This window comes from Xenopus tropicalis, chromosome 1, assembly GCF_000004195.4.
Source record: "Xenopus tropicalis strain Nigerian chromosome 1, UCB_Xtro_10.0, whole genome shotgun sequence".
Classification (NCBI taxonomy): domain Eukaryota; kingdom Metazoa; phylum Chordata; class Amphibia; order Anura; family Pipidae; genus Xenopus; species Xenopus tropicalis.
In genome coordinates, this window is record NC_030677.2 from 154406629 (window position 1) to 154428119 (window position 21491).

General features: G+C 39.5%; 1 protein-coding gene across 7 annotated transcripts in view; it reads left to right on the forward strand.

Moving 5' to 3' along the window:
• septin5 (septin 5) overlaps window positions 1-21491 on the forward strand; it is a 41696-nt gene that overhangs the window by 13789 nt on the left and 6416 nt on the right. For 2 of the 7 annotated variants that reach the window (XM_012966353.3, XM_018094327.2), the window contains 10 exons: window positions 2673-2747; window positions 9766-9862; window positions 9950-10036; window positions 10307-10430; window positions 10760-10894; window positions 12040-12157; window positions 12488-12589; window positions 12835-12931; window positions 15516-15651; window positions 17616-17645. In XM_012966353.3, coding sequence (XP_012821807.1) covers window positions 2673-2747; window positions 9766-9862; window positions 9950-10036; window positions 10307-10430; window positions 10760-10894; window positions 12040-12157; window positions 12488-12589; window positions 12835-12931; window positions 15516-15651; window positions 17616-17645 — 1001 coding nt within the window. Of the gene's footprint in view, window positions 1-2672; window positions 2748-6122; window positions 7546-9765; window positions 9863-9949; window positions 10037-10306; window positions 10431-10759; window positions 10895-12039; window positions 12158-12487; window positions 12590-12834; window positions 12932-15515; window positions 15652-17615; window positions 17646-21491 lie in introns of those variants that run through there. The other 5 variants (XM_012966457.3, XM_012966503.3, XM_012966408.3 and 2 more) reach the window with 5 other exon arrangements.

Here is a 21491-nt window from a genome sequence, read left to right on the forward strand (position 1 = left end):
TGATTATCATATCTGTGGGAAGGCATATGTGGGTTATGACCTCAGGAAGGCCTCAAAGAAGAGAGTCTACTGGAAACCCACAGAAAAAAGGAATATGTATAATTATTATTCCCTGTATAGAGCTGTATGTTGTCTGGTCACACAGTTGAGTTACAATATAATTTCCCCACACAGTGATACAATGGTGTCAGTTACAGCCGCAGCCAATTACTAGCCTGCTTGAAGATTATGGGAGGAAACCCAAAACAAGAACGGGGAGAACAAAGAATTCTTGCAGATCTTTCATGGTCATAATAAAACTGATAAAACTCATCATGCCAAAAAATTAGGCTACAATAGTTTTTGGTGTCTTATCTTTAGTGCATTACGACAAGGATACGAGGTGGCACAATATAGCAGGGCACAAGTCATGGAGCAACATTAAAAACAATGTGTACAACCTTTCGAGGGCATTTTTGAGAGGCAGCACCAAAACATTTTGCACATTGCCTTTAATAAACATGCTTCAGTGTTTTGCATTATGTATATCCTTAACATCAATTGTGTAGGAGTAGTTGTACATATACTACACTGGTGCAGTATGTATGTATATCTTTATTTATAAAGCACTACTTATGTATGCAGCGCTAGCATTATCTGCTTTCCTCTGTTCTTAATGTATTAGCTCACAGTTTAAAGGCATACTGACATATCAGTAAAATTGCTGCTATGAATTCTTTCCAAGGGCCCAGCATTGTGTGGGTGACGTTTTTTTTTTTTTCAAATCACCTCTTTTTTGGGACTATTCCCCTTCAAACTTCTCTATGGCAGAAGCCTGATATTCTAGTTTCATAGGCAGTGGAGGCTTCTGGGCCTTCTGTAGCTGCAGAAGGAGTGCAGTATGACTATGAAGATTCTCATTCATCCAGGTCATGATATACAGTATCTAGTAGAATTAAGTCTAAAACAACTGGACTTTCTGAATTTTTCTTGAAAACGTTTCACCACTCAATCCGAGTGGCTTCTTCAGTTCAAATGACTGGTAGGGAATTCCCCGTTATTTAAACTCTTGATGGTAGTACAGTCACAGACATCCAATCACAACGGTTCCATTGAACTTATTCAGTTAGGTGTTTAGGTGTTAGCTGAAACTGACAGGTGGAAGAAGGTATGATCTAATCACAATGGTACCATGATTCTCATTGATGAAGGTGTTAATCCTTCAAAGTACATGACTGGAAGTGTGAACTGTTGTGAAACCGCCGGGGTAAGGATGTCAAAGCGACATTGTATGTTGATGACAAGCGGTGTCGCAGGCCCCCTCCTCTGTTCAGGGATGGTTTTTCCAGGCTGGCATAAATGGCCTCTTTCACACCTCTTTCAAACCATCTGTCCTCTCAGTCCAAAATATGCACATTACTGTTCTCAAAAGAGTGACCTTTTTCTTTGAGGTGTAGATAGACTGCGGAGTCTTGTCCTGAGGAGCTCGCCCGCCTATGTTGGGCCATTCTCTTAGAGAGGTTGTTTTGTCTCCCCAATGTATAAGTCAGAGCACTCTTCACTACACTGGACAGCATAGACCACATTACTTTTCATGTGCTTGTGTGTAGGGTCTTTAGGATGCACCAGCTTTTGTCTCAGAGTTTTACTGGGTTTGAAAAACACAGGATTGCGATGTTTGTTGAAAATTCTCCTAAGTTTTTCTGATGTTCCAGCAACAATATGGGATGACTTGCAGTAGGAAAAATATCTTGCCATCCTCAGGATATCAGGTATTGGGATGGCATTGTAGCAGTCTACAAAGGGTCAGTATCCTTTTATGATAATATGCTTGACAGTTTTTGGTCTGACCTACATTAAGTCACTAGTTAAATTCTCCCACATCGTGACATGGGCATTGTCACTAGCATGCAACATTCCTTCTGAGTTGTGTACAAGTGTTTTCTGGCTGTCTGCCCAACATAACTTGTCAGTATTCCCTCCAGGGTGTGCTTTTAGTAAAGGGTGGCATCTGTTGCTTTACCCCCTCCTTCAACCACTGTGCTTGTGAATACAATACTGTTGTACAAAGATGATACAATCTATAGCCCAGTGCCCCGCTGGGATATGGTTTGTGGGTTCTGCCATTGTGGCCAAGTGGTACAAGGAAGTAAGTTGGTTCAGTATAAAGAGCTGCACAGGAATTGATGTTGGATTTACTGTGTGAACTATATTATTCCAGGAAAAAGGGGACAGTATGTCTTTTTTAAGGGAGAACTGCAACAGAATAATGGGTGGCTATTTAGAGGGGCAACACATAACCAGGTTCTACATTCTAAGAGTGTCAGATATATTTTGTGCCTGTTGTTTTTAAGAAACATCTATTATTATGCAAATGATTTATACAAATAGAGGAATGCTTTGCAAAAGAGAAGCTCAGGGGTTCAGGGTGCTCACATATATTGGTATCTAAGCTGAAAATAAAATACACGCTGCCTGTGGCTAAATGCAATCTTTTTGCTCTCACAATGCATTGCTGATTGGGTAATCCATTGGTGTATGTCACAGAAAGCAGTGGGAGTACTGCTCTGTACCTGTTGCACCCCTTAGTTATGCTGCAGTGGCAGATGGAGTCAGCGGCTGTTACCAGGGTGCCAAGAGATTTTCTTTTATCACAGAGCCCTTGAAGCCTATGTCCTTTTGATCTCTTGCAGACAGCAGTATATGATGGTTTGAGAAGTGGTTATACAGTGGGCTCCCATGAGGGTCGGCCCCAGACCCTACCAATGGTAAGAAGACCCCCTCCTTCTGCTGCTTTACCTCTGGGCAGTGTATGGACCCATATGAACCTCTTCCTCTTGGCAATACATACCACTTGTCTGTGCTTGCCTCCCACTCCCACCTGGATAGTAGTGCTCTTCTATAAACTGCATCAGTACAAACCTGCATAAAACCTTTCCCTCTTCACTGCACAGTGTGCCCAAGCTATGGCTGTCAACCCCCTCCTAATAGTTAAACTTTTTCCTATAAGCATCTCTTTAATATTATCTGCTGCTTTTTCTTTCTTCTTTTTCTGTTTGTGGTGAATTCACTGCTTGTGCACGGAAAGATCACTATGATGGACGAGGAGCACAACATTTTTATGTGTAACATGCACAGCCCTAACCCTAATAGAAAGTAACTCCAAATGCACTCCACTACACAGATAATATGAGCTGAACGTATAAGTGTTAAAATATGTACTGTGAGGCAGTGGTTTGCAGACTTCAAGCCCCCATTTATATTAGGGATTTAGATTTGCACTGGACAGTTATGCTCTGCCATTTGGTATTGTCTATTTACAGGTGGCTGGTTTAAAATGTGATGTATATATGGACTGTACCAGCAAGAGTAGAACAAAGTAACTGAGTACTACTGGTGTCAGCTTCTCTGTTGTATAAATTATAATTAAACCACAATGTAACCACATTGGTATTTTAGAATGAAATATGAACAGAAGTTTAAACCTGGGTACTGTCCTGGAGTTTCTACATGTTCTTATATTTGTTTTTATTGACCGTAATACATGCTACTAAAAACATTTTGTGTAACATACATATATACATACATGTGCATGTAGTGAGAATTACTGTTGGTTCAGTTTATAGGCTGATACTGCCCTCTGGTGCATATCTAAAATACTGCAACAAACTTGTTGAGTCCATCAAGTTCAACACTTCCAAGTAAACCCCAGCCTATACACAACCTATACTTACCTATCTATACATTCACATACATAAACTATATATACAAACATCAATACTAACAGTAGATATTAGTATCACAATAGTCTTGGATACTATGCTTGTTCAAGAACTCATCCATGCCCCTCTTAAAGTGGACCTGTCACCTAGACATAAAAATCTGTATAATAAAAGTCCTTTTCAAATTAAACATGAAACCAAAATTCATTTTTATATTAACACATTCAATCCCATTTTAAATTAATTTAAAAATCCCAGCTGTCAATCATATACTGCCTGCCCCGCCTCTATGCCTTAGGCATAGAGGCGGGGCAGACAAGTACTTAAACTTTCTATTCAGCACTCACATTCTCTCTATCTAATTGTGTAGCCAGTGCATGGGCCTGGGCATCAGGTCCCCCATACTGGCACATACACAAGATTTTGGGGTGATACAAAGCTTGCCTTAATAACAGTGCCCACAAAATGGCAGCTGCCTGCTGGCTCTGATTGTATATTTCCAAGACTGAAGGAAACAAGATCTATATCATTTATATAGTATGCTAAGTTAATTTTGCATAACAAACACAATAGAAAAGAAATTGGAATTATTTCTTAGGGTGACAGATCCACTTTAAAGTCATTAACTATTGCTGTTGCTCACATGAAATGATATAGCACATATGAAAGAGTGACATCACTGTGGTTATTCTGCTTGCATTTATTGGCTCTGGAGGGATGTAGCCCTGCCTGTCTTTGCCACAGCACCCCCATGGGGCACCCTATGTGTACATTGTGCAATACAGTGAAGAGAAGACTAGTTTATGAAGGCCAAAAGGAGCGGAATTTTTATAGGATAGTATAGCTTTTAAGGAGAAAGTGTATGTATGTATGTATAACTTTATTTATAAAGCGCCACAAGGGTACGCAGCGCTGTACAGTCTTACAGAATACAAAATTACACACAGGGAGGATGAGTGATATAATAAATAAATACAATAAATACATATATGTATATATATATATATATATATATAAGTGCCATGTGGAATGAGACACAGTAGGAAGGAGGTCCCTGCCCCGTAGAGCTTACAATCTGAGTGGTTGGGTAACATACAGGCACAAACTGGAAGGTAAGAGTGCATCAGGTATGGGCATTTGCCCTTAAGCGCAGGACTGGGCAAAATAATGTCTTAGTGCTCCAGAAGGTAACAGCTGAGTTTTTTCTTAAAGAGAGTTAGTGAGTGTTCCCTACGGAGGGATTCAGGGATAGAGTTCCAGAGGTAAGGTGGTATTTAATAAGAGATTGTGGGCCTGATTCACTAAAGTGCGATTTAACGTGGGCTATTTATAGCGTGCATTAAAATTTTTACCGCGTCTTAATTTTGGCGATTTTTCGCACGATTCACTATAAGCATACTCGCGCTTTTTTACGCGCGATATTGCATGTGTTATTTAACTCGCGAAGACTATTTCAATGCGGTATTTGCCGGAACATGTGCTAAATTACGCCCGCGAATAGTCACCGCATATGAATGGTAGCTTAGAAATAGTGTTTAAAAATTGTCGCCGCATATAAATGGTGTATATAAATATTAGCCACATATAAATGGTAGCATATAAATGGTATCATATAAATAGTAGATGCTTATAAATAGTAGCCACTAGTGATGAGCAAATGTGTTCTGGTTATCTTTAGTGAAAAATTAGCAAATCTTTCGAAAGATCCACGAAACGGCAAAAATGTTGTGCGGGCAAAAAAATTGTTGCTGTGACTATTATTTTTTGACGCTTGTATAAATTTTTGTATGTGCGGTGAATTTTTGCGTGGGAAATTTTTTCAGGCGTTTCGCCATTGGCGGATTGTTTTGCGAAACGCATGAAAAAATCCGCTGCAAAAAAATTCAACGCACGTCCAAAAATTCGCTGCGAATCCATGCCTGGCGAAACATTTCATCACTTGTAGCCAAATATAAATAGTCGCGCAAATGAACGCATGCCATGTTAGCCATACACGCCAATACTTGCAGAAAATTACTGTATTAAAAATGACCATTTCCCTGCAAACTGGCGGCTGCGTCACTCTAGGGGAAACACATACTTGAATAAATAACACTGTAAGTCCATATTTTATTGCAAAAAATCATTTACTGTACTTTTGTATAATTTTTCGCCTGCCTGTAGTAGGTGTTAATTTTCGCATAGCCGAATGCAATATTTAGCGCGCAAAAGTTATAGTGAATCATGCGATCATATTCTTTTCAGCACGGAAATGAACGTATGCGGTAAAACTAGCGCGAGAAATACCGCATGCGAAAATGCGACTTATCGCATGCGGTAATGCTGTTATGAATCGCGCGCTAATTGTCACGTCTTTTTTACCGCAAAAAAGCGTGCAATAAACTTTAGTGAATCAGGCCCTGTGTGTATGTGTGTGTGCGCAGGATGTGCGCGTTGGTGTGCACTCATGCACACAGAGCAGTTGCTACATTCCTGACTAATCCTTCAGCTGAGACAGCAGAACCCAAGGCCAAATCATCTTTACTAAATCTCAGGCCATACCTCCAGTGTCACTCTCTGTAGAGGAACTCAAGATGGGCCATCCAGTTGCTTTTCTATGTAGTCCATAAAATGGCAATGAGCTGATAGAAATAGTAGCCCCTGCATGAGGTACAAGCAGTGCTTCCACAGACGCAGACCTGGGCAACCTGCAGCCTTCCTAAAGTTATAGAACTACAGCCTGTTGGTTGTGGGAGTATATTTTACATGACTGATCTAAGCAGTGATACTTGATGGCTTTTCTTCAGCTCCTAATGAGGTACAACATCCAGAAGCTTAATAGCTCATAGTTGCCATCAAGTGTATAGCCAGGTAGCCATGTATTGTTGATTTTGAAATGTTTGGGTAGGCTTGCCACCTGGCTGCTATTTTAATGGATTGGCTGCTAAAAAATATACTTAATACCCATGTTAATAGGGAAGAAAGATAAAAATATAGGTAGGCTGGGTACTTTTGTCCAGAAAAGCTGGCAACCCTGTTTGTGCATGGCACACAGGACAATGTTGGTAGTGTCACAGGCTACAGGCGATTATTTCTTAAAAACAGTTTCCATAAAAATATATTGGGGGCAATTTTGAGTGTTAATCGGCTAATTGGGTGACTGAGGACTAATTGTAATGCCATTACTGTTAATTCTCCTTCAAGTGATTTACTAATAGCTATGTTGTCTTAGAGGTAATAGGGCCTCTTTACTAAATTGCAGTTTTTTTACCCATTACTTCAGAGAAATTAATGGCACTGGCTGTTGGAGGATACTGGGAGTTATAGTATAGGAAATGTTAGAGACGGAAGAACGCTCCTCCCCACACTGTAAAGTGAGACAAATTGGACTGAAAGCAGCCTGTTTTGCAGATGGCAGGATTTCACATTGTTTAGAGCTTTTGTCCAAAGTACATATTAAGCCTTTAAATGGTTCCAGTAGAGAGAGAGAGAGAGCCCAGCACAGCTACATGCAGCCTTCCCCTTCAGACTGCACTGCCAACAGATTCGGCTGGGAAAATTTTCATGGTTCTCATCCTGTTCTCCCTCTCCCACATGCCCTTCCAGAGTTCCTAAACTTCATGTTCTTTCCAATGGGAGCTACAGGAAATTCCAGGGTAGTGGCTTGTGAGGGCAGTCGCTTGCACACACACACATGGATGTGGTCAGCGGTGGGAGGGGACTCCAGGGTGTGTGTGTCTAAGGGGTGACTGGTGCTGTGCTGTTGTTCGTGGGTATGGATGCCATTATCATTCAGGAACTCCTGGCCGAGAGATTATTGTCTCCCACTACGTTCACACAGAGAACCTACCCATTGAAGCTAAAGGTAATAAACAGGGGTTATGGAATGGACAAGGACGGACTGATAGGATGCCTCTGGACATTTACAAAGACATAGATATCCCTATACAAACCAATGTAATGATGCACTGTGCCTTGCAGCACTGAAAGGGTTAATCAGCATTGTGCAGTGCCAGCCAAAAGGAAACTCCCATTGACTTCAAAAGTAGAGGACTTGGAGCTCAGTGCTCAGAATCAGCTCTGATTGGGTTTAATGAATAACCCACACGGGGAGAGAGAGAGAGAGAGAGAGAGGAAGTCGTTTTTTTTCTTTCGTGGAGAATGGAGCTGAGGGAGAGTGGGAAGGAAGTGACAGATGGGAGTGCTAGTGCAGTGGTTTGGTGTATAACTAAAATAACAATGTGCACTTGGTTAAAAACCATGACATAGAGAATGCAGGGTGAATAAGTAAGTAAGGATCAGCTGCAAGGTCTCCCAGTAACATAGGATGTGCTGCAGCTTGCTCTCTATAGGCAGACGTAAGCTGGAAAACTGTAGCATATTACTGTCCCTGGGAATATATGTTAGCTCTTACGGGCCCGTCCCATTGACCATGGTTCCCAAATGCATGTGTCATTCCAGCTTTCACAGCCTGAGCAATGGCAGCACAATGCTTTTACACAGATTAGTACGTAGCGCTATGTTGCCTGGATAGGTTCAAATTGCTCATTTAGGTGCAGGGAACTGAGACCTATTGGACAAACCGCTTCATATCTTATGTGCTCATGCAACCATGGGTATAATAGGTGTTTCAGAGAAGCTTGCTCCATGGTGTGGTAAATATAGAGCACTAGAATGGGAATCCTGCTGCTTGCTCCTCATAGACTTAATACATCTCTGTTATTAAGAAAACAACATCTTAGCTTCTGAGTGTCCACAAGCCTTTTCATCCTGCATGCACTGGTACTATCTATTATACATGCAGTGTCAGCTAACAGTTAGATGCGATGTATAGGGGTAATGTCCCACATCAATGGCCTCTGCCTGTTCCAGACAGACTGTGTTCTTTTGTATAGGAGGCTCTATGGTGCCTTCTTACACACCTCCTCTTAAGTATAATGAAGGACTAGATGAAATGGCCAGAAATAATGGCCACAATATAACTATGTTCCCTACCATATGCTAGTGGCCGCCTCAATTTTTTTGGCAATCCTTGACTTTTTATGTTGTTTGCATATGGGCATAATTATGAAAGGGCAAACACAGTTCTCTGCAGTTTGCCAAAGATTGCTGGAGGGGAATGCTAAAGGTTATGGCATATGGCACATTTTGATCACTAAAATCAGCTACAGTCAACAGACTCCCATAGCAGTCTCTAGGACATGCACCGTGACAGACAGACCTCCATTCCTGTGAGAGTATTGGACTGAAGGTACACCTGTCATACTTTCATGTGTACTGCCAAATGGAGCATCTTGTAGGCTGACAGTTCACATATAGACTACCATATATCCAATCACAGCCCTTATTTGGCACCCCTATGAATCTTTTTCATGCTTGTTTTGCTCCCAAGCTCTTTTTACATTTGAATATGGCCTACGGGTAAAAAAGGGTTGTGTAGCCCCGGAATCTAAGCTGTCAACTCTTCAGCAACTTTGCCATTCTGGATTGTGGTTGCCCTTCTGGGCATGGCCATTGGCCATTTCCTCGAGCCCCAAAAGCTATGGCATATAAATTTGCCTGAAGCTCTTTGCATAACTTGGAGTCATATTTGATATTTAAATCACCTGCTATGAATTTAGCTGAAATGCTGTTTGGACTTTTCAGTCATATTGACTTCCATTTCCTGTTAAAGAGCATCAGAATCTCTGTCCAAAAGCTTGTGTCTCCAGGTATGGCCAAACATACAAGTTCTTGATCACAGCACATAACCATCTATTGGTAAATACCAACAGTTCAGTTGTTCAGGTTCTCAAAGAAATTCTTACCTTTTACATAGGGTGAGTGTTGTTTTGCTGTCTGTGGGATTGCAGCTTCTGTATATATTATTTTGTTGGAGGTAGTGTTGCTTCCCCATTTTTGCATTCGTGGTTGTACATAAAGCAAGTAGTCTAATGAATGAAAGGTCGTGCTTCAAAATAGGCAAAATTTAGTCTGAAGGAAAAAAGACAAGCATTTGTCTTTTCTCGTGCTAGAACTAGGAGATTGTAAACTGGCAGTTAGTATGTGTATAAGTTTGCTTGTCACTGTGTAACTTTCCTTGTAGGACCAAGAGAAGCAGTATGTTGGCTTTGCCACTTTGCCCAATCAAGTTCACAGGAAGTCTGTGAAGAAAGGATTTGACTTTACTCTCATGGTAGCCGGTAAGTTTTGTCATGGCGGTTCCGAAATGGTTATTTCATACAAAATGCCACTTATAACTAATCTGAGTCTTCTTTGTGTGAATCCAGGGGAGTCCGGCCTAGGAAAGTCTACCTTGGTGAACAGTCTATTTTTGACAGATCTCTATAAGGACAGGAAATTGCTCAATGCAGAAGGTAGGCCATACATCTTTTTGGCAAAGAGGATATGACATCACATGCATGATGTAATGGGGTCTTGTCTACTGTTTATTATTTGCTTTGTATTGATGTGCCTATAGCACCTTGATATAATTATTTTTCCATCTCATTTATTGTTTTGAATTCTAATTCAAAGCTAAAGCTACTGTGTTATAAACTGTATCTATATCTATATATATTTATATGCACAATGTAAAAGTTGCTGATCGAGCATCAATATGTGCTGTTCTGTTTGCCATATAATAGAGCGAATTAGCCAAACGGTGGAGATTCTTAAGCATACAGTGGACATTGAGGAAAAGGGAGTAAAGCTGAAATTAACCATAGTGGACACGCCTGGGTTTGGGGATGCAGTCAATAACAATGAATGGTAAGGAGAATGCCCCTTATCTGGAAATCCATTATCCGGATAGCTCCGAATTGTGGGAAGGTCAACTCCCACAGAAGTCCATTTAAAGGAAGCAATTCCTATTTATAAAACTGATTTCCTTTTTCTCTGTAATAATAAAACATGAATCCTTAACTGTGTGAATCCATATTTGTAGCAAAACAATCCTATCAGGTTTATTTAATGTTTAAATGATTTTAAGCAGATTTGACATGTAGTGATCCAACCCTGGTCCCAAGAACTCCAATTAATACTGTTGTTTTGGCTAGAACAATAGCAAAGTGGTGTGGAATAACATATTTATCTCACAGCTGGAAGCCTATAACAGACTACATAGACCAGCAGTTTGAACAGTATTTTCGGGATGAGAGTGGCCTGAATCGGAAGAACATTCAGGACAACAGAGTGCACTGCTGCTTGTACTTCATCTCACCTTTTGGACATGGGTGAGTTTCCCACAAAATTGTGTGCATTACATGCCAGATGTGTCAAACTATTGGAGAGCTCTGTACCCATGTATTTCTGGAATTATATAGTAACAGATATTGTACAGTTATATCTCAGTATGGCTCATACATCTGCCAAAGAATTAGTGAGTAAAATATAATGTACTGTATGTTTGCTTTAGAAACACTACTACAGTTCCAGTAAGAAAGCTGCTGTGTTACCATGGGGCAGCTATTCAAGCTAAAATAGGGCTAAATGGCACAGGGTAAATTGCAAATAGCTTACAAGCTCTGTAGAATATAATTAATTTATCTCTTATACAGGAATCTAAACTCTGTGTATTCTATTACAGAGCTAATCTGCCATGTAACCAGTGCATTTTCTACTTTTTCTGACTGAATGGCTGCACTGCGGCTTATTTATATAGTAATGTGTCTGAAGCTAGCAAACAACTTTTACCAGTGTGAGGCAACAGAACATTATATTTTTATTACTATAAAACACTTTCCTTACCGGTGTTATTGTTTTTTTAAACATATAACGTCATATTTTAAAAATACATTTTAGTAATTTCCTGTGTAATGGAAATTATATCGGGCATGGGTATGAAATGAGATCACTGGGGACAGACAATCTGTAAATAGCACTTGACCTAGTAGTGACAAAGAGATACAATGAATCTGTGACATCATAGATTTTCCCCTACAGGAAAACTGAATAGTAGAGTGTTCCTATGCCTGGTAGAATATGCAAAAATGTATTCACATAAAGTAAATAAGAATAAGGAAAACAAAGAATATACCATTCAACAGGACAATATACATTCCCATGAGCTCATTCAGTTAGGTCTATGTAAAAAGAGGTGAATAGACAATACCTCAACTTTCAAGAATACATATAAATAATTTTTTACATAGACATACCCAATTCCACACACTGAAAAGAAACCATGAAGGTCTGCCTGTTCTTCAGGGCTGGTAAAATAGTGGTTTGTTTCCAATGTTATTAATAGGGAAAAAAACAAAAAAATATGAGAAAACCAGTATTTTTTCCTGAAAAGGTGGCAACCCAAAAATCATTTCCCTAACCCTCTAAAACTCACAGTGGTCCAACCCCTTCCTCACTTTGTCGCATTTTCTGCTAGGCTACGACCAGTGGATGTGGCTTTCATGAAAGCTCTGCATGAGAAGGTGAACATTGTTCCTCTGATTGCTAAGGCTGACTGCCTGATTCCTGGCGAGATCCGCAAGCTCAAGGACCGGGTGAGTCTCACAAAACATTGCCAGTTGTTGGGGGACTTTGATTTTTAGACTATAAACAGTAACAGTATAAACACTGTAACAAAAAGAACTAGGCTCCTGTTTATCTTTCATTCCCACACAGACTCTTCATAAAGTCTACCTCATGGTCTTTCATAACTTGTATTAGGGACCCTCAGCTTGGTGATGCTGACTAACACAGTCCTGAGAGAATAGCTAAGGACGCTTGAGTATTTATAACTGTACTATAACAGAGGGCCTACATATTTACATTGCTCAATGGCTCATACATACATTGTTTCTTCCTTTCTATTTGCTGGTGGCCATCTCCAGATTAGGGAGGAGATAGAGAAGTTCGGCATCAAGGTTTATCAGTTCCCAGAATGTGACTCTGATGAGGACGATGACTTTAAACAGCAAGATAGAGAGTTGAAGGTAAAACACTGCAATGATGCATGTTTCTCCTTTTTTCCTACTTTCACTTATTTCTCATAGTTCCTTCCAGGTTCTGAGATTACTACATTTGGCTCAGTCCCCACTCTTTATTTTGTCTATGTGACCTGACTCCTCATTTTCTTTCTTTGACCCAAATCTCTTCTGATTTTCTGTCTTGTCTCAGTTTCTCCCCATTTGCTTTGGTGTTACGGTAGCCTGAACTTTGTCCTCTGTGCCCTTTACAGGAAAGTGCACCATTTGCAGTCATTGGCAGCAACACTGTTGTAGAGGCCAAAGGCCAGAGGGTGAGAGGTCGTCTGTACCCATGGGGCATTGTTGAAGGTGAGTGGCAGAGAGAAGCACAGTGCTACAGTGCATATAATTCTAAACCAAAATGGAGGATTCAGGAGGGAATTCACCACCTTATGCAAAGGCCAAATCTTTTGGGTTTTGATTTTGTTCAGGTGAATTCTTATAATCATGTTTGTTTAAAGCTAACAAATGGTTCAATATTTTTATTTATCTCAAATTTAAATTGAAACTCATTTCAAGAACTTGTGGTTCATGAAACGCAATAGATGTTTATAGGGAAAATTGATTATGAGATGTTTTTTTCATCAAACTGAATCTAGCCCATTATGTGACCCTGTCTTAAGGCACTGTGAGAATGTTTGGACCTTTTAAACAATGGCACTGCAGCTGCTACGTTATATTTATTGCTGCTTCTATTGTTGACACAGTGCTTAGATGTTCAGTCCCTTTCACTGTGTCTGCGGTGCCTATAGTATGTACTTTACTGTGCTTGTTTTACTGGTTTCAGTGCCTTATTTCTTTTTGTCTAAAGTTTCTTTAGAAGCTGATGGTAGGCAAACCTTATTTCAGAAGAAAACTGTATAAACATGAGGATTTATTCAGATAATGGATTTCATTAAATAAGCATACAGTTCTATTTGTGCATCAGGGAAGGTCAAACTGTGTGCTAAATAAGCATTAGGCGCATATGGCATGAAAGTTTTTGTTTGAATGATAGTAAAGTAGAACCATCTCTAGAACTGGGGGCCTGATAACTGAATGAACCAGCCGGTTTGGCTACACACACTTTAGGGCAACATATACCCAATGTTTTCTTTGCTTTCTTGACCATGGCAACACGCTAGAATGTTTAGTGTAACAGGCACCCTGCTATAAGTCCATAGAAGTGCAGAGGAGCAAAATAAACTTCCCTAATTACCTTAGCGTAACTTTAAAGTTGGATCTCACCAACCAACAGATTGGCCCGTGCCGCAGTATGACCATCTGTGGTCTATAAATATCTATAATGAGCTGTACAATTAATGAAAAGTATGGCAGATGAGAGCCAGAGAAGCTATAAAAAGGTTACTACTGGTTATCATGTTAATTGACTATAAGCAGGGCTGTGGAGTCGGAGTCAAGGAGTGGGAGTCGGAGGCAATTTTGGGTACCTGGAGTCGGAGTCGGCAAAAAATGAACCGACTCCGACTCCTACTAAATTTAAATGGGAATAAAAAAAAAAAAATAAAGCAAGTTTAAATGTCCCAATTCACAAACAGTCATAATTAATTACTCTGCTATAAGAATAAATAAGAATAAAGCCCAGTGCACGCAGTGCATAAACAAACACGTTGAGCGACCATGAAGCATGCTTTTCATTGACTGTATGCTTCACTAAATGGGATGTAACGAACAGTTACGGTGCGGCAGCTCCACTGCGTCGTGTTCCTCTGTTACTGGGAACACAATGCCCACTGGGAACCTAGCCTAACTCTCACTGATAACTAATTAAGTAAAAAAAAATTGCAGGACTAGAAATACTTGTATACGTGAAGGGAATGGATAGTCAATAGTTTAAAGGAACAGTAACACCAAAAAATGAAAGTGTATAAAAGTAACTAAAATATAATGTGCTGCTGCCCTGCACTGTGTGTTTACTTCAGAAAATCTACTATAATTTATATAAATAAGCTGCTGTGTAGCCTAGGGGGCAGCCATTCCTGCACTGGTACAGCTGGGGTGTTTGCTACAGAAACCCTACTATAGTTTATATAAATACCCCACTGTGTAGCCCCGGGGGCAGCCATTCCTGCACTGGTACAGCTGGGGTGTTTGCTACAGAAACCCTACTATAGTTTATATAAATACCCCACTGTGTAGCCCCGGGGGCAGCCATTCCTGCACTGGTACAGCTGGGGTGTTTGCTACAGAAACCCTACTATAGTTTATATAAATACCCTGCTGTGTAGCCCGGGGGCAGCCGTTCAAAGGAGAAAATGCACAGGCACATAGCAGATAACAGATAAAACTCTATTGTATTCTACAGAACTTTTCTGTTATCTGCTATGTAACCTGTGCCTTTTCTCTTTTTTTCCAGCTTGAATGGCTGCCCCCGTGGCTACACAGCAGCTTATTATATAAATTATAGTAGTTTTACTGTAGCAAACACACCAGTTTTACCAGTGCAGGGCAACAGTGCATTATATTTTTATTACTTTAAAGCTCTTTTATTTTTTGGTGTTACTGTTCCTTTAAGACTGAAGCTTTAAAACATTTGAAAATCTGCTGTAATTCAGCTGTAATGTTAGCTTAAACTTTAAACATGACTATGGGATTCTATGGAAATCATTAGGAGTAGGAGTATAGATAAAATTGCCTATCAGTTTATTATCAGTTCAGTTGTGTGCCCCTTCCCCTTCCTGGATGTATAAAATACATTAGTATATTAAAAACAGAGGAATCGGAGTTGTGGAGTCGGAGTTGGAGTTGTGGAGTTGGAGTCGGAGTCGGAAGTATCAGAAACTGAGGAGTCGGAGAATTTATCTACCGACTCCACAGCCCTGACTATAAGTGCGTGTAATCTGTTTAACATCAAGAGGGAAGGTCTCAGCCTATGTTCTCTGACTTTTTGCAGTGGAGAATCAGGCACATTGTGACTTTGTGAAGCTAAGGAACATGCTAATTCGGACACACATGCATGACCTGAAAGATGTCACTTGTGATGTACACTATGAGAACTACCGAGCCCAGTGCATCCAGCAGATGACAAGGTATGTCTGGGTGGGTTATCTTGTCTCAGGCATAGGCAATAGCTGTCATTCCAGTATTTGCAGAACTACTGATCACATAAAACTCTTAGCACAGCATACATATACTCCACCTTCAGAATAATAAAGATGCTGGATATTGTAGCTCTGCATTAGCTGACATGCCACAGATTGCCTATGCCTGAACTATTCTGTAAAGACGCTATAGCATGCAGCTATCTGATAATATAACTAATTTCTGAATATTGCTTGCTCTTTACTTTTCTGATTTCAGAGCTTCCACTTTTGTACCTAAACACAAAAGCTAACATTTACTTAGGTTTATAATTAAGCTGGCCCTGCTCACTCACTAATTCGAAGGCTAATAACCACTTTCACTATTGGGCAGGCAGACCAGTAACTAACACTGCCATTTGCACAGCAGTTATAGTCTGTGATCTGCAACTTCATTTGTTTTAAGAAAATGGTGCTTTCTGCATCCTGTTGTAGTACATTTCAAACTATACATCCATTTTCATGAGTAACAAATGAATCGCTATTCTGTGTATACTGTACATTTTATAACAGTGTGATCTAATTCACAGAGCAGATTTGGGAATCATTTGCACTGCATATATAAGCATATGAAAACGGAGGTGTTTCATGACCATATAAATGCACAAGCTGCAGACCTAGTGCTTTTATACAGGTCTGGAGTGACTTCTACATGTATGGGATCCCTTATTCGGAAATCTATCATCCAGAGTTCTGAATTATGGGGAGGCTATTTCCCATAGTGTCCATGTTCTTGAAATTAGCACGCCTGGGGACTGTTGAGATAGTTGTGTTTTGGGCTGATTTATTGAAAATGTCTCCTATCAGCAGATAGGTTGCCTTTGAAGGGCACTAAAACCTGTCTTTGCTTGTGTGACTGCAGGACTGTGACTGCAGGGCTGTGATTGGCTACTCCCCTCCTACTTTGCTTTTGGCAGGGACCGTTAGGACACACCCACCCCTCATTTGAAACAGATATTTGTTTTTTAAAACAGGCAAGAGGTATGTTTAGCAGAAGCCCTATTCATTGAGCTCAAGATGAAAAGGGGTGTATAGTGTCACTTTAAAGGACAAGGCAACTCAAAATATAATTTTTTGCCTAATAAAAGAAACCAAAATTCTACGCAGCTTTGCAATATACATTTATTACAAGTTTGTAATGGTTTTTGAGTTATTTGTATTTATAATTGCTATTAGAAGCAGTGTTTGCCTGTCCTTTTCTATTCTCTGCCCTGTTGGCTCAGACTGTTAAAACATTGTAACACAAGGCAGCAGCCTGACAGACCTGTATTGCTGGAGAAGCAAGACCTTTGCAACATTGTTTAAAATGTAACAACCAGGAGTTCAGCAAATGCTGCTTTTAATAGCAATTACATTTACAAATAGCTTTTAAAGCGCTACAAATTTTAATTATTTCATATTGGAAAGTTGCTTAGAATTATGTTTTCTTTCATTATGCAAAAAATTATTTTTGGGGTTGACATGCCCTTTAAGAATAGTTTCTTAGTCAGTGGGTTGTACCTAGCCTTATGCCCATGGTGTGTCTGTGCCAGGCTGTGTCTGAAAGAGCTTTCATCAAATGGGTTTGCAGATCCCAGATCCCTGTATATTGCTTAGTTCTACAAGAGGCTTGCTCTGATGAGCTGATTGAAGGGAAATCATTTATATAGCTACCCATTCATTTTTCTTTTTGACAAGACACAATATTTTCTAAATATTTATAAGAATGGTTAGTGATCCTTTTCTTTAATATTAGGCTTGAACCCCTTTTTCATACTACCCTATTGGCTGCACCACCTCTCACAGAACTGCCATATTTGCACAGAGCAATTAATCCCTCACCTTTGATTATACTAACCCCACCATGTCCTGAATGATCTTCAAACATTTAATAATCAATTGATGATATCTCTGTCACTTTTTGTCTTTTCAAGGAATGAAGAAAGACACAACACTGCATCAAGGTTAGGGTTATCTCAGTCAACCTATTCTCCCCATCCTTTCTTTGAGTATAACATGCACATTTGCTGTTTTGGTAACAGTCAGACATTGAAGTTTTATGGTCTTTCTTAAAAATTGAAGGTAATATTGAGATAAATAGAATAACTGGTAGATATGGAGAAAATCAAAAAGAGGTATTTGGTAGTATCCAAACAGAATTTGACTCTGCATTTTACTATGCTGTCCTGCATGTAACCTATTCAGGTGGTCAAACATGCACAGTTTTGTACGATAATTAATGCATGTATGGTAGGGGACAGATATCTGTAAAAGCCTTGGATATCAGCTCGTTGATCAGACAGGACTGAAAATTTTGATCCAGTGCCTTTGAAGGTGCCTGAACATTGTAACTGAATTCTGAATCGTCAGGGGTAAAGATTTCCTTTGTTTCTACCTGCATATCTGACAATTCAGCTCTTAATGTTAGAAGAGTGGACAAAAGATCCTTTCTACAGCCAATGGTTGTGGGAAAGACTGTGATTGTAGCGTATATGGCCACCTTTAGACCCCTTGTTGACTGGTTGCTATGGGTTACTACTTTAAAGTGAAACTGCACCAGTCTTGAGAATTCCCCTTACAAACAGAGCTTACAAATTGGGTCAGGATATTAAAATGTAAATGCTGAACCTGAATAACATTAGATCAGCAACACTAATAAACCTCTCTAAGAAATAGCACATAAGTATTTGAATTATATTTAAACACGCACCTTAAAAATCTGTAGAATTTAAAAACTGATTTGAATAAATCTGTTGGTCTGTATAAATGGATAATTTGAATTACAGACAACCTTTGATGGCCAGGCACCCGCAGACACTGTAGTGAGTACATTCACAGCTTTTCCCCCCCCCCTCTCATTTAGATTTGCTCCTTCCAACATCAGCCATTCAGTGCTATTTAGCTATCCATTGACAATAACACTATGCTCTTGGAAAGCATAAAAGTAGCCAGTGTAAAATGCAAAAATATTAAATTAAGGACCCACATGTTGAACGATCCATTGCAGCAATTAAAGGGTAAATATAAAATGCTGTAGTTGCAATATGCTGCAAGTTTGGTGCTATAGTGCGAGTGGGAAAGCACCCAAACTATACAAATTATAGAATGGAATTGCCATCTTGGCATGCCCTGTAAACTAAATGAAAAATCACATATCACAAGTAACTGTAAACACATCTGGATCCCAGGCTGAAATATACAACTGGGCTCACACACATTTTTTCTCATACTTTTTTTAAACGTTTTTCTCAGTATTTTCAGTGCACAGGGCCTAGTGATGCACAGGCCATGTAAAGACAAGCGTTAGGAACTTTTCAGTGTAGTCCAAGTGAAACTTCAAGGGCAACTAACAATATAATGCTTTACATGCAAGGCCGTTCTTAAATTAGAGGGTGATTCAGGAGGCCTATACCGAAATCTGTGGGAACAAACTATTGATACCAATTTAGAGAGTTTCTGAATAAAAAGCTAACTGAAAAAACCTTAAAAATTAAAACCAATATCAGAATATCAATGTCTCACTATTAACACCAATAGACTAAAAAAGCCTATATATATATATATATATATATATATATATATATATATATATATATATATATATATTTATATATGTACTGTATATACAGTGGTGTGAAAAACTATTTGCCCCCTTCCTGATTTCTTATTCTTTTGCATGTTTGTCACACAAAATGTTTCTGATCATCAAACACATTTAACTATTAGTCAAAGATAACACAAGTAAGCACAAAATGCAGTTTTTAAATGAGGGTTCTTATTATTTAGGGAGAAAAAAAATCTAAACCTACATGGCCCTGTGTGAAAAAGTAATTGCCCCCTGAACCTAATAACTGGTTGGGCCACCCTTAGCAGCAATAACTGCAATCAAGCGTTTGCAATAACTTGCAACAAGTCTTTTACAGCGCTCTGGAGGAATTTTGGCCCACTCATCTTTGCAGAATTGTTGTAATTCAGCTTTATTTGAGGGTTTTCTAGCATGAACCGCCTTTTTAAGGTCATGCCACAACATCTCAATAGGATTCAGGTCAGGCCTTTGACTAGGCCACTCCAAAGTCTTCATTTGTTTTTCTTCAGCCATTCAGAGGTGGATTTGCTGGTGTGTTTTGGGTCATTGTCCTGCTGCAGCACCCAAGATCGCTTCAGCTTGAGTTGACGAACAGATGGCCGGACATTCTCCTTCAGGATTTTTTGGTAGACAGTAGAATTCATGGTTCCATCTATCACAGCAAGCCTTCCAGGTCCTGAAGCAGCAAAACAACCCCAGACCATCACACTACCGCCACCATATTTTACTGTTGGTATGATGTTCTTTTTCTGAAATGCTGTGTTACTTTTACGCCAGATGTAACGGGACACGCACCTTCCAAAAAGTTCAACTTTTGTCTCGTCGGTCCACAAGGTATTTTCCCAAAAGTCTTGGCAATCATTGAGATGTTTTTTAGCAAAATTGAGACGAGCCATAATGTTCTTTTTGCTTAAAAGTGGTTTGCGCCTTGGAAATCTGCCATGCAGGTTGTTTTTGCCCAGTCTCTTTCTTATGGTGGAGTCGTGAACACTGACTTTAATTGAGGCAAGTGAGGCCTGCAGTTCTTTAGATGTTGTCCTGGGGTCTTTTGTGGCCTCTCGGATGAGTTGTCTCTGTGCTCTTGGGGTAATTTTGGTTGGCCGGCCACTCCTGGGAAGGTTCACCACTGTTCCATGTTTTTGCCATTTGTGGATAATGGCTCTTACTGTGGTTTGCTGGAGTCCCAAAGCTTTAGAAATGACTTTATAACCTTTACCAGACTGATAGATCTCAATTACTTTTGTTCTCTCATGTTCCTGAATTTCTTTGGATCTTGGCATGATGTCTAGCTTTTGAGGTGCTTTTGGTCTACTTCTCTGTGTCAGGTAGCTCCTATTTAAGTGATTTCTTGATTGAAACAGGTGTGGCAGTAATCAGGCCTGGGGGTGACTACAGAAATTGAACTCAGGTGTGATAAACCACAGTTAAGTTATTTTTTAACAAGGGGGGCAATCACTTTTTCACACAGGGCCATGTAGATTTGGAGTTTTTTTTCTCCCTTAATAACGTAAACCTTCATTTAAAAACTGCATTTTGTGTTCAATTATGTTATCTTTGACTAATAGTTAACGGTTTTTGATGAGCAGAAACATTTAAGTGTGACAAACATGCAAAAGAATAAGAAATCAGGAAGGGGGCAAATAGTTTTTCACACCACTGTATACACTGGAGGAGATTGTGCAGGTGACAAAAGGCTATGCTGATGGGGTCACTGACCCCTGCAACCAAAAACCATTTGCTCTGTGAAGGTGCATTTTTACTGTGATTGTCACTTCTATTTCAGACCATCTCCTACTCATAAAGTTTGTCATTCAAATGATTGCCTGGTTGCTAGGTTAGATGAGACCCTAACAACCATATAACAGCTGAAATTCCAAACTGGAGAGCTGCTAGAGAAAAATATTAAAAATTCAGCAAAACCTCAAAACTTTAGATTGCTGCAAATTGTCTTAAAATACCACTTTCAAGAATAGCTAGACAATAAGGAGCAGATTTACCAATGGTCATATTTGCTTCTGCAATTCTTGTTTTTTTGCATTAAAACATTTTTTTTGTTATAAAAAAAAAGTTAATTTTTCGACCTTTAATATGAATCAAAACCATGAAAATTGCAAACATAAAAATACTACACCATCTAAGAGCTGTTGAGGGTCATGTAAAGTCAATGGAAGCTGTCCTGGGCAATTTTTTTTGTGGTCCTTTTACTTCATGGTATTCGATTTTT